Raw genomic sequence first — 12945 nt, 5'->3', positions numbered from 1 at the left:
GATATAAGTACGATTACGTGATTAAAAATTATATAATTTCCTACAATTCTACACAAATTCTACACCTTCGCCCTAGATCGACGTGGTCCATTGGTGCGTTTAATTTATCTATGCTCTACAAGATCTGGCTTGGCCATGTCAATACATGATCTTCCGACCAGCTTCTACTAAGTCAGCGTCCCTACATCCCTCGCCCAATGGGTTATTCCGCATTTGCATCGACGGATCATGTATTGTCGAATCGAGAACGATCGAGGACGCAGAAAGCTTCAAGTTCTATGGACCGTACAGTATACCGGTTTCATTAAATGCTGTGAGTAGCGAATTTGCTCCGCGCACGGATTGCTGGGCCCTTGAAAAACAACACCTATACATGGTCGTGTCTAAGTCATTGTGACCACTTTCAGTTAGAGTGGACTTACGTATGGGATGGGGATCATGACAACCGCTATTAGAGCGAACAGTGTGTTTGCCCAATGATAAGTCAGTCGGTTGAACATGGGAGTCGTGAACATAGGGAATGCCATGCCCATCATGTTACGGAAGAGACTCTGTCCAGCGAGAGCGGAGGACGCCCATTGTCCATAACTAACATGACGCAGATATTTAAACCGACACAGATATCGAATATTGGACAAACAACGCACCAATCGGCAAGGTATGTGAATACCGCAAGATATATGATGAACAAGGCCCACATGATACACTGACCAAAACGAAATGTCAGCGCGAGTGGATAGATGGACAGAGTGAAGTAGGTATTCGTACCACAATGCCAATTGCGAGCGCTATCCAGTATACTTTCGTGTATGTCGACCAAGCATAGATGAACATGCCCACGGGAAACAGGACAGCGGCAAACATAGGGGCAAATAACCGAGCCTCTGGGCCTCGTGTACCAGCATACTTTCTGTATGCAGAATGAAGCGTTCTGCTTGATAAACCGAGAGTAGAGGGACACATACTGATACATCTTTTCTTGGTACACGTTAGAGCACAAGCCAAGCGCTGCACCAATCCTATAGCAATGATATGATGTTAGTTGCATGATAATGAGACTCAGAGGCCAAGACACAAACGCGATGCAAACAAAAACCGTGCCGTCTTCACCAGAATTAAAGTTGTGCAGCGTCTGGAATACTGGACCAATTGATCTAGATCGTGTGTCAGGGCTCCGGACAGTGGCGCTGATGCTGCATGAACCCTCACTCGATCATTACATACAAAATTCCCCATGCAAACCCGACCCAAAGCTTATAGTGACAATGCGTAAGCTCCAGACATCAGTATTTTGATTCAAACACATACAGTGAAGCTTGCGATGACAGGTTCAGTAAACAACAAATCTGCATGATCACGTATGTCAAAGACGAGGCGAAAGGCGAATTGATCAAAAGGCTTACATAAGGGTCGAGTGCATGAGATGTAGATAAGTGTAGCCAGGGAGGCGCGTTCATCTTCAACCCGGGCGCGTATCCGCTGATCGCCAGATTCCTTTCGCCTCTTCTTGGCTTCACGCATTAGTAGCACAGACACACGGGTCTCCGTCATTAAAATTGGCACAGCGATAACGAACACTGCACCCAATCTAAAGAGAGCTTGAGCATAAGAAAACTGAGAGGATAAGAGGGATACTACCATACATAGCGTGTATCCATTGAATCCAGCGCCATCCGAGGTGCGGGTTTTGTTCGATCCAGCCGGACGCGACACAACCGAGACCAGTGCCACCTATTGCAGCCGCTGCAAAGAAAGACATGGCAACGCCACGCCTGGAATAAAATCATGTGAACCCGTTCAACGACAGTACAGCAAAAAGAAACGTACACGCGAGGTGAAAATATATCGGCGACAGTGCCACCGACCATCGTAGAACCCGTGGAGCCAAATGCGCCAGCCAAAAATCGAACTATAAGAACTGTTTGTATGTTCTTGCCTCTGCAGTTTTTATCAGTCTCTGCGAGGAGCCCGAGGCGGTCACAAGATCTTACAATGCTGCTGCAACGGTAAACAAGAAGAAGCCGATGCCGCTGAAGAAGTACAAAGGCTGCCTTCCAAATTCTTCACTGAAAGATGCCGTCACGAGGGGGACAATACCAAAACCCAGCGCATACAGCGATATCCCAAGAGTCGCTTGAAACTCTGTGCAATTCAGGTCACGTTCCATCGAAGGGAATCCAAGAGCGAATGACGCCGAAGAAGAAGCTGTCAACGACATGGGTAAGCGACGATCAATAATGACATATGGACGAGCTACTACTCACCGACAAGCACTGAGAAATAGCATGCTGTAAGCAAGATCGCGCGCCTACGAGCTGGGGAGAAGTTGGCGGGATCCCTTTTGTCTCCCTTGTCAAACTCAATCTAGCGACCAGAGTGAGGGAACATGAGATCGGTGAGAAAAGCAGCAGCATACGTAGATAGGTTCCGAAATGGACGAGGCGTCTTCGGACTTTTCATGAGAGCTTTCCTTTTCAGAGCTGTGGTCTCTGTGGAGATGATGGTCCGAGTGATGAATGTAGCCGTTCAGCTGCTGCGTATAATTTTCGTCGAGGATTTCGTTGTCAGGCCTGTCCGCCGGACTCAGACGAGGATCGATGCGCTCTGAAACATCCTCAAGAGCGCGAAAGACGACATGAGAACCGTTGTCGTCGCCTGCGAGAGTAGCCTCTTCGTCACCAACGTGCGCCATGACAGGGAGATACTAGCTAGATGAGCCGATGCGAAGGGACCATCGGACCTCCGATTATATATGGACGACTAAACATGGCGCCTGCCGGGGAAGCAGCAGTCGGGTGGAAAACAGTCACTATAGCCGGGGCCGACATGCAGCACGGCCAAGCCAATCAGAAGCGGAGCTTAGAAAGGCAGATAGGTACTGGCTGGCACCAACGCCCCACCATGCTGGGATGTGGAAGATGGCTCGAGATTTTAGGTGTGCCGGTGTGCCGTGAAATTAACCCTCGGCCGAAGCTCTCATCGCACCCCACGCAGACGCTCGCCCTTATCAATCAGAATAATCTGACCAAGACCTGACTCAGCCTCTTGGATTCCCTCGGGCGCTATTCTAGATTTGCATCTACTGCCTGTGGGATCACAAGTCCCGCCCGCCGTCTTACGAGGGTCGGAGAAGCCTCCGAGTACTGATCGGAGGAGGATGTATTGACGAAAGGAGATTCCTACTTATGCCTGGATTGCCCAACGCATCGCTCGCCGGTACCGAGCCTAAGCGCACGATCGCGGATCTGCTCCTTGAATCTAAGGGCAACGCCTTGGGATTTCAACAGGAACAAACAAGCTATTCATCCTGATCACATGACTCTACGTTACAACCTCCGTTGAGCACACCCGTGAACCAGGTTCGTCTGCACCTCCATCCCTCGTTCCTACCTTGTGAGAGCAGGCTAACTTGATTTTTTGTAGTTAAACCCACTTTACGGGTGTCTTGCCGTCTGTCGGAACTTTCCTGCCTTGTGATTAATCAAGCTCGGTGTCAAGCATGCATCATTGCTGTTGGAAGTTGCGCAAAAATATCATGGGAAAAGGTCTTCGGCGCGCACCATTCAGCACGAACCAATCCCCGGATACCATACGCCGAGACCTGCGCGCTCTGCTCCGCGAGACAGCGCAACCCGTCGCAGTGGTGACGTCTCTCATGCCAGGGCACGAGACGCATGCAAATAACACTCATACCTCCAGATACCACGGCGCCACTCTTTCGTCATTTAGTTCCATCGCTCTGGACCCCCATCCGCTCATCGCGTTCTCCCTCCGCATCCCATCGCGCATGGCTACCTCGCTCAAGTCTGCGCAAGCCGCGCCCCCCGTCGCATCACACATGGTGATCAACATTCTATCCGCTGCACAAGCGGCCGTTGCAGTACGCTATTCGCGACCGGACTTGTTTTTGGATCCATTCGTGTCGACTTCTTATGCCCTGACGGAGGAGGGCTTGCCCGTGCTCACTGGTTCTCTAGGTGCACTGTCGTGCAAACTCGTGGCGATGTCATGGCCCCTCCATGACCTTGAAGCCCTGCGAACTAGAGGTGGCATGGAAGAGCAGCCGTGGGAGGGGGATGGTGTTGCGTCGGAACTTTTCATTGCTCAAGTCACACGGGTGGAATCTCTGGTCCCCCAAGAGGGACGTGACAGCCCTTCCCTCTCGCCATTGCTTTATCATCGCCGCGGGTACACGACTACATGTAAGTGTAACCTACCGCCTGATGAAGATAAGTAGTCATGAAATAATATCGTTTCTTTGTAATGCTGGATATAAATACAATAAGTGTCTACAAATAGCAATATGAATTCAAAAAAACGAAATTGCTACATCCTAATGCAACAAATGTGCACAAATTCTTACAGCTTCATAAAAGAGAATAGTTGTGTGAGGTTGACCCATCGGCGCCCGCACTGATCTAGATATTTGTCCACGGTTGCAGACATCGCATGCAAGAATTCCGCTTGCACATTCACCAGTGCGCTCAATTCCTCTGAGCAAGAGTCATTTAGCACGCTAAGATGGTGACTTGTAAAGCACTCACCTTTTCTAGCACCAGTGGCGGCGTCCAGCGCCTTTTTGCCATCAAACAATGACGAGTAGTACCGGAGCTGAGTGTACAACTGTGCATCAGAGTACTAATGTTGACCGTTGGCTTAAGCACTTCAGCTCCTTATTTTCACGGGAAATCCTCACCTCAAATGTTACTGTCCCTCGACAGCCCTGCTGCAAGCATCTTCGACCGTACACACCCATCATGCGTGTCCTGTTACCACATGCTGGGTCATCACACACCATCCAACCCTCGTAGAATCTTCCTACGTGTTCTCGGATTTGTACCTCAAGCTGCACCTGCAAGCTCGGCTGGCCCATGTGAGTATGACATGCAGGACATGCAGGACCTGCTGACGAGAGCAATGTCGACTATAACTCTAAATCAGCAAGATACAAATATTGAGGAGTAAACAGTCGCCCACCCCCCGATCACTGATGGGCGCATATGCAACTTGGCCTTGACACGACCGGCATCGGACTATGAAGGGATCACAGTCTTTGAATCGCTCCGCGTCCGATATGAGGGAGTCAAATGAGCCAAAGTACCGTTCTTCTGACTCGCCCGCCGAAGTACGGTACCTGCTAGCATCCAAGCCTGCATGCTAGTTAGCCCAGCAGCAAGCATATCGCATTTCATTGACGCACCAAGGCACTCGGCCAAACGAGCGCGGTCTGTTCCCTCTATAGGTTCGCACAGACGTTCGATGGGAGGAAGGATCTGCTGAGAGAGGTAATACTCATAGTCTAGACGTAATCCACTATCAGCTTGCAGCACCGAACAGATGAACTGTCTGCCCACCAATCCTCAGCTCGGCACCAGCTCTCCGCACTTCATCGGGATGTCTGGCGCGGTCCGCTTGTGCTGACTTCGCACTCTCGTTGTTGTCGTTCAAGCAGAACACGTAAGGAATCACGTCGCCAGAGCGAGCTGTGCCACCTCTAACTTTCATCCGCAGGGCAACTTGAACGTGTGGCTGACTCTTTCCATCGGGATAATCTTCGGGGTTTTTTCCTAGTCGCTGTACGTGCTATCAGCAGACCACCGTGAAAAGATGTTGGGACCACTGCATACCTTGAAGACAATGAAGTCTTCTAGCTTTATCTTTCCAGCACGCACGTCCTCTCCCATCGTTGTCAAATAGTCGTGCACCCGCTCGACCACTGTCTCTGTCTCTTCCCCTGACAATATTTGATCCAAAACGTATCTGGTACATCACTTGTCAAAACAAAAAACAGCTTTCAGAAGACTTCTCACGTACTGAGAGACATTCTTTGATAAATTACAATACTCTCTGCGCTTCATATCGAGACCCTTCACTTCGGTCGACGTGCGAGTACCATCTTCCACTTTGATCGCTGCATATTTCTTCTTTTGAAGCAGCAAAAGCCGTTGGAATATACCGTCAAGGTCAATCTCCAGTAGTCGATAGCGATCATTGACCGCTTTTTTGAACTCAGAAGAGATTTTGAGAGCCTCTGCCAGATCTGTGACGTTTGAATTCACGAATACGGAGTCAGTGTCTCCGTAGACAACCTACATTAGATGTTAGGCATAGTCGACATGCATGTGTACGCTTACGTACATCAAGCTGCAGACTTTCTGCCAACTCTCTCGTGTGCGTTAGGATCTCGCGACCCTTGAAAGTTGTAAGCGCAGCAAGTGGCCGCGCGTAGAATCTTGAATACTCAAACCCAAGGCACCCGTACATACTGTTTGCAGTCAGTTTAAGAGCCATCTGCTTAATATCCCACTAAAATATCACTTTAAGCCGGCTCACTATTCCATATTCTTTGTCTGGACTCACCTGCAGCAGCTGAGATTGAGTCGCCTTTCGATCTTTCATCAGGCTCTTGACTTGTCGACGACGGCCGACAAGGGTAGCAATCAAGCGAGGCAACACGCCTAGTGCAACGTCAGAACTTGGAGGTTCAGGGATCTTCTCTTCGCCATCCTGAATTGAGGAAACAGTTACTGATTTAAGGCATAAGTGCACAGCTTGAAGCGTACCTCATCTTCTACCCGATCAACCGTGGTGAAATCGATATTGTACTCCTGTATAATACTGGGGTACAGAGAATTGAAATCCATGACAAGAATAAACTTGTCCCATAGACCTCGCTTGGGTTCGAAAACAAGACCTCCTTTGTACTTGTCCCTCTTGCTTTTCGTCGCTTTACCACCTCCTTCGAGGTCATCATCCTGCATCTCCTTTTCCGCTGTGGCCGCCTTCTTTCCCCAGAGCTTATCGGGGCAGATGTATTTAAGCCGATGGAATTCGTGAAGTAGAATGTACTCGTTACGTTCCGCTCGTCCGCCATTCAAAGTTTTATTCCTGGACTTCGTCAGCTCGTGATCTAGTAGCCGAGAAATGATCATCCCACCAAGAGTTGCCAGCGAGGTTCGTTAGTTGCCTTGTCAAAGGCAGTATTTGTACTTTCGATGCCAATGCCATCTGATAGTGCGCATCTAGCTCACAGTGACGAACAAACGTCAGAAGTCGCTCAGGGGAGCTCACGCTACTGTCGAAGTAGCTAGCGGTGTCATCTGGATCGATATCCTGTCGGTCGCTCTTCAAGTGTGTTTTGCACATCTCCGTGAGTGACCACGTCGTCGACGAGATCATACCCTATCGGGATAGGAGGTCAACAATGATACGCCATCCCATGACGTGTCCAACCTTAGCACTGTCGCTAGCCAGGTCACACAGTAGCCTACCGTTCATAAACTTCATATTCGTCCCCTGCCTACCGATCATGGGCCATTTTGATCGTCTAAATCTACCGATCCGCGACCAGTGATCTGCTTTAAGATCCCGCATCCGGTGGAGCAAAACATCTAGTGAAACGCCGAGGAACTCATGGCCTACGATGACGTCCGGGTCCGCTTTGTGGATCGTAGCTACGCATTCGAAGATGTCAATAAATAGAATTAATAAGCATGTCTCAACCCACCAAGTAGGCTGCTCAACAGCATGCGCTCATTCTTCATGGTAGAGATTACGCCCTTGCCGTTACCAGCCGCGCGGACTTCAAAATTGGGAGGAAATCGGTCCAGAGGACGGACAAACGTTCGCACAAGACATGGTAGAGCCTCTGGAGGAGTGGGATCATCAAGGTCCGCTACAGAGGACGTGGATATTAGTGGAACATAAGGTGAGACAGTACCCCGATACGCACTATTCGACCAGATTCTGGAGGTAGCGCAGACGACCTCTCGATTATTCTCCTTATGATTCACGATCGTGCGTAAACTCAAGCTCATGATCGTTAAAGGCGGGATCTCTCTAGGAGCTTGTGGATCGGTTTCGGAGAACGGGTTGATATCCTTCGGGTCGGATACGGTAGTTTCCATTTTACACCACGAGACCTACAAGGCGGACTGAGAAATAAAGTACAAATGCCAGCGATCATACTTACTCCTTTGTGTTCGACCTGAGGTTTCTTAATTTGTAGCCAGCAGGGACCCATGATCTTGCGTTTTAGCACTAGGAGTTCGAAGGCGCTCGTACTAGTACCAAATATCCGAGCGATACTAGGACTACACGCATTATTCGGAAGCTGGGGTTCTGTGACACGCAGGCAGTCAGAACATTCTTGCGCAATGAGCAACACTAAGCACCTTCGAAGCCATATACTACCTTGAACCATTGGGACTCGCCTTTTGGCACGTCCTTCTCCCCAAACGCATACCGCCTCTTGACAAATTTACCTTTCCAACTCTTGATTCCAGCATGCTTCCGGATGCGGTCGAAGTCGCTGAAAACGTCAGACATATCAGGCACTACATCGGTCTCGTATAGTTTTCCTGTTTCATCGTCTTCTTCCATTTTCCGTTCGCGAGGTAAAACGAATAAGTTCCGTTGCAGATTCTCGATAGTCACACAGCATGAAATCCATGTCCTTGATACCTTGTCTTGCGTCTTGCCTACAAGGTACAACCTGCCCTCATGTTCGAGATAATCCAACCAGTAGAATCGAAAGGAACCATCTTTTTCGAGGACCGATATGTCAGCAGCTTTCGACGAGTTTGTCGTTCTGAGCGACTGCCCGAGCTGATCATCAGGAGCAGTGCTAAGTGATTCATAAGTGGAGAGCCACGAGGGTACGTCGTCTAATCTTTTTGGCCGCTCCTGCGCGCTGTATTTGCCGTTGGTCGGTTCTAGGGCTGCAGGTTTTGCACTCTCCAACTTGAAATGTCCGAGGCCAGCTTTCTGAGGAGTGAGTGCTTGCAGCTCGTCTTCATCTACTGCCATGAAGGCATCCATATCGATGTCATCGAATGAGGTATCGCCTCCATCCGTTCCACTAGCCGCACTGTTCACCTCTAGTTTGTTGATACGCTCTGTGGCAGATGTCACTCCGTGCGACTCCATTTTGATCTTCTTCTTCGGATTCATGACCAGATCGTCACTGGAGGGTATATTAGCCAAACCGTCATCTAATACCCCGTCTGAGGAAGCGTCTGCGTCTGCATACGAAGTTCTGTAGTTGTATGCATTGGCACGCCTGTACACTGAGGAATCATGACCATTGGGCGAAGAATTTCCCTCTGCGTATTCAAATGCAGGAGAAGGCTTGCGTTTGCGTGACTTTGCGGCTTCCTTGATTTTGCTCGTATTGCTATCAAATTCAGCCATGAGTGAAGCCATGAAGTCTGTCTCTTGATCCACAGAGACTATCGGCCTATACGCGTTAATGGAGGTTGTGACCTCTGGAGGGGGCGCTTTGGGTCTTGACCTCGCTTTGGTTTTCGAGTCGCCCTTGGATTTCGATAGCTTAGCTGTATGTAGTCTCGAGGAGTGAGACTACTACAGTCAATTAGGAATGACACACATACATTTTCTTCCAGATCTACACTCGTCGCTTTCTGCATACTCTTCAAGCTCTTCGAAATCATCTATCCCGTTGTCCATGTAGCCTCGGACACCGTCGTCGATTACAAAATCATCCTTGGCAAGCCTTCCCCGGACGATCGACTTGTATTGGTCTTCAGTGACTTCATCGTATAAACTAACGTCTTCCTCCTCCTGAAAATTCAATCTGTTACAATATGTGCGACGGGTCGAGCAAAGACTGTACCTTCCACGCACGACCACCACCATCCCTAGCGCGTTTATATTCTGCCCATTTGTCAACTTTGGATCCCCTTTCGCGCCGCGCACGATCAGCCATGTTTGACGGGTGGAAACACAAGTACGGATAGGAAGAGCCCAAGTAGACGAACAGTTACGGTCAGTGTTCAATGATACGCCTCAGACGCGACGCGTTTCTGAACGGAGAATAAAAGCGCGTCATACTATACAAACAATTATTATTATAATTCACATAAGTATACTTCTTATGTATGCTATTACGTAAATATTCAACTAAGTTCTCACTCATGAGGCTAGCTTCTATTACTAAAACTAATCCTACTATACAGTAGTTGTCACGAGATCATCCGACCAATTGATTATTTATGATTCCTCAGCAAAGGAATACAAAACCTACAGCTAGCTGCAGCCGAACACTTGTCTTCCTCACCGCCAGCATGGCCTCGCACATATTCCGTTCCACATTTCGCTCGTCGGTACGTGGTGTTCTGGCACGAAATCGATTCTATTATCTATGTTGTGCACAGGTAACCCCCCTTCTCCGGACTCCGGCCCCGACGCACGCCTTTGGGTGCCCTACGCTCTCCCTTGCGCGGCGCTTCCTCTCTCAAGCAGTTCGTTCAAAAATACAGTCGGCGGTGACGGCCACCCCCGTCGTACTTTTCATGAAAGGGACCCCGGATGCGCCGCAATGCGGATTCTCGCGTGCGGCAATACAAGTTCTTGGTTTACATGGAGTACCTCCGGAACAGCTACAGACATATAATGTATTGGAGGACCAGGAGCTTCGCAACGGTATCAAGGAATTTTCGTAAGTCTTCTGTTCTGACTTTGTGTATCCAGCAATTCACATTGTTGGATTGCGCAATCCAGGGACTGGCCCACAATTCCGCAGCTCTACGTAGATGGCGAGTTTGTGGGAGGCTGCGACATTCTCTTGAGCAGTGAGTCATCTTTGTCGATAATCAAATGGTCTGTTCTCACCCATACAAGTGCACCAATCGGGCGAGCTAGAAGACCTACTTGAAAAGAAAGGTGTCCTCCCACCACTCGCTGAACAGCCCACACCTGGTTCTACATGAGCTAGTTTAGATTAGCGAATACACTATATGTCGCAATTTTGCTGTATTTACCTGTTTATCACCCCATTTCTGCCTCATCTACTGTGGTCATAAATGTATTACTCTGGCGCGTATTCCACCAATCCGTCAGCATCCAAAATACCTCGCCTCACATTCTCTCCTTTCGCGCGCATGAGATCCTCCACCGTTTTCAGCTTTCCTTCCTCCGTACTTTCCTTAAACCACCCCAGGTGGTCCGCTATTAAGTGTCTTCCGAGAAATAATTGAACATCGTGCAGACTAGACTGCAGCCCATTACACTTACCTATTCTTGCAGCCTGGACATTGCACAATCACAATTCCTTTTTCATAACTCCTTTTGGTGAACTGGTGTGATGAACGCGTGTCGCACCCAGTCACTGTACACGTGAAAGTTAAGGAGAGACGAGGCTCAATCTGCGCGCTGGTAGTAGTCTGAGAGGTCTCTGATTCAGATGGTGTCAAGTTGCTTGATGAAGATTCATAAGGTCCCGTTGTTGTGAGTTTGGCGTACGATATGGAAAATGGACGCGTCCGAAATGCGGAGAATTGGTCAATTCTTGAGACTCCAAGGCAATGGCGAGTAATACGGCTGCTACAGAGTACAGGAGATGTAAATCTGCAGCGTGATAGCCGTCTTGCAACTAGCATTATGTTCAGAGTGAATTGTAAGAGTGAGTGCTCGAGCGGCCACTATGGATGATCGATTATGCAGACGTAGACTGAGTCGCTGAGATGGAGAAACTGCGAAAATAACAGACGCAGCACACGACCCGTAACGCTCACGAGTATACGTGACATCGTGACGCTAACGCGGAGTTGAGGTCGGCTTGATGCAGGGGCCCGGACTAGAGTCAGGTAGATGCGTTTTTGCTTCGACCTTTTGTACAATTTCATACTGTGCACGACTGTGCAATCATTTCCGCCAAACCACGACAGTCGTTGGTAGTCCCAGCGCTGGCTCTAGTATGGCCCCGGCCTCTGGCCGTGTCAAACAATACGCTACTCCTGATGCATTGCCTTTTGTTCTGGAATGTAGTGATGGTAAGTTTGGAATGTCGTCTTTGATGCTGTGAGATCTGACATGTACTAGTATGAGGAAATCTGGACCAAACCGATGGTCACCAGACCAGAATTTTGGGACCCTGTACTTATAAGAGAGCCTCAGAAGGGGTGACTTTGTCACTCAGACAACTTGTTTTCTAAGATGGTCTTCTCGTACTTTAATATCTGCTTCCTTACTATGGCTTTTATGCTTACTGCTGTGGATGCAGATATGCACACTGTATCATTCACAAACAAGTGAGTAGGAGCATATTACTTCTGCATACCTCACAGCTCAGATCCATCTCAAATCCTAGTTGTGGGTACGGAACAGTTAGTATCTTGTATTTATTTACAGGTATATCTACTGAAAGTTTTTACCAGCCTAATTTAGTTGCAGAAAGTGGCACTCTTCTTTCGGACGGGGCACCCTTGACTATGAATGGCCCTCTGATAGGAGCTGTCGCGTGAGTGGTGTTTACAGCCCGTTTTCAGATTGTCCACAACCTCAGGTGCCTCTTAGTTTTCTACAGACAGGTCTGTATTGTCGCAATCCCTTCAGGATATCTCATCTTATCTGCCATCTTCATTGCACAGGTAACTGTGGTAATGATGGTGAGGATTGTACAACTGTCAACATAACGCTCGAAAATGGAGAAAATAGTTTTACTGTCAACCCGCCGTGAGATACTTCCATTGCAAATCATTACTCAAATATGCTAAATTGATTTCATCAGTTATGGCTCTTCTATCAGTGTTAAGTGAGTCTTAGCGGCCTTTACCTATGTTGTCTCTATCTTATCTAAATCTTCCGGATTCCGTAGGTTCTACAATGGTTGCGATGGGCTAGGTGTAGACTGTAAGTGGGCTTGACTGTCATTTACCGAGCCAGAAGACTATACCTTTCTTTAGGTGGCGTCTCCGGCTGCTCGGGTCCTCAGCCTTTGGGAGTTTCATCATTCGCCAACTGTACTGCACCTAACGTAGGCATATTCTATATTATACTTTTGTATAGCGCCCAAACTCGCTGGCTTCTCCTAGGTTGACCTAGAGATCACCTTCTGCGATTAGAACTTTAGTTCCATCGTAACGACACTCGCCAAGGTCTGTCCACTGACACCACGCTCGGTTTGACTTTAATCACTGCTAGTAT

At 48.6% G+C, this 12945-nt stretch overlaps 5 protein-coding genes across 5 annotated transcripts; 3 read left to right on the top strand and 2 right to left on the bottom strand.

Annotated features, from left to right (window-relative positions):
- Positions 1 to 304: 304 nt before the first annotated feature.
- Positions 305 to 2692, bottom strand: FIBRA_04704 (uncharacterized protein; the record flags this gene model as incomplete). The annotated part of the gene is made up of 14 exons (XM_012326494.1): positions 305 to 367; positions 423 to 588; positions 648 to 706; positions 769 to 910; positions 966 to 1019; positions 1080 to 1154; positions 1225 to 1253; positions 1309 to 1346; positions 1404 to 1588; positions 1644 to 1772; positions 1828 to 1938; positions 1992 to 2205; positions 2265 to 2364; positions 2417 to 2692. 14 exons carry the CDS (start codon positions 2690 to 2692, stop codon positions 305 to 307), a joined length of 1641 nt encoding a protein of 546 aa, XP_012181884.1.
- Positions 2693 to 3535: 843 nt separating this feature from the next.
- FIBRA_04703 (uncharacterized protein) lies at positions 3536 to 4248 on the top strand (the record flags this gene model as incomplete). Its single annotated transcript, XM_012326493.1, has 2 exons — positions 3536 to 4202; positions 4238 to 4248. 2 exons carry the CDS (start codon positions 3536 to 3538, stop codon positions 4246 to 4248), a joined length of 678 nt encoding a protein of 225 aa, XP_012181883.1.
- A 111-nt stretch (positions 4249 to 4359) lies between these two features.
- On the bottom strand, positions 4360 to 9727 carry FIBRA_04702 (uncharacterized protein; the record flags this gene model as incomplete). Its single annotated transcript, XM_012326492.1, has 19 exons — positions 4360 to 4493; positions 4545 to 4638; positions 4697 to 4924; positions 4978 to 5150; positions 5201 to 5299; positions 5355 to 5574; positions 5628 to 5760; positions 5815 to 6089; positions 6139 to 6306; positions 6361 to 6507; positions 6564 to 6888; positions 6938 to 7182; positions 7234 to 7454; positions 7508 to 7675; positions 7733 to 7922; positions 7973 to 8121; positions 8175 to 9335; positions 9393 to 9582; positions 9635 to 9727. 19 exons carry the CDS (start codon positions 9725 to 9727, stop codon positions 4360 to 4362), a joined length of 4413 nt encoding a protein of 1470 aa, XP_012181882.1.
- A 358-nt stretch (positions 9728 to 10085) lies between these two features.
- On the top strand, positions 10086 to 10730 carry FIBRA_04701 (uncharacterized protein; the record flags this gene model as incomplete). Its single annotated transcript, XM_012326491.1, has 4 exons — positions 10086 to 10124; positions 10176 to 10459; positions 10522 to 10592; positions 10642 to 10730. The coding sequence occupies 4 exons, from the start codon at positions 10086 to 10088 to the stop codon at positions 10728 to 10730; spliced, it is 483 nt and encodes a 160-aa protein (XP_012181881.1).
- A 1261-nt stretch (positions 10731 to 11991) lies between these two features.
- Positions 11992 to 12863, top strand: FIBRA_04700 (uncharacterized protein; the record flags this gene model as incomplete). Its single annotated transcript, XM_012326490.1, has 9 exons — positions 11992 to 12050; positions 12110 to 12125; positions 12177 to 12259; positions 12316 to 12329; positions 12390 to 12474; positions 12530 to 12553; positions 12617 to 12651; positions 12705 to 12775; positions 12834 to 12863. 9 exons carry the CDS (start codon positions 11992 to 11994, stop codon positions 12861 to 12863), a joined length of 417 nt encoding a protein of 138 aa, XP_012181880.1.
- Between the last annotated feature and the right edge of the window lie 82 nt (positions 12864 to 12945).

The sequence above is a fragment of the Fibroporia radiculosa genome (assembly GCF_000313525.1).
Source record: "Fibroporia radiculosa TFFH 294 genomic supercontigs, scaffold3327, whole genome shotgun sequence".
Lineage (NCBI taxonomy): Eukaryota > Fungi > Basidiomycota > Agaricomycetes > Polyporales > Fibroporiaceae > Fibroporia > Fibroporia radiculosa.
This window is presented reverse-complemented; position numbering and strand designations above follow the sequence as displayed.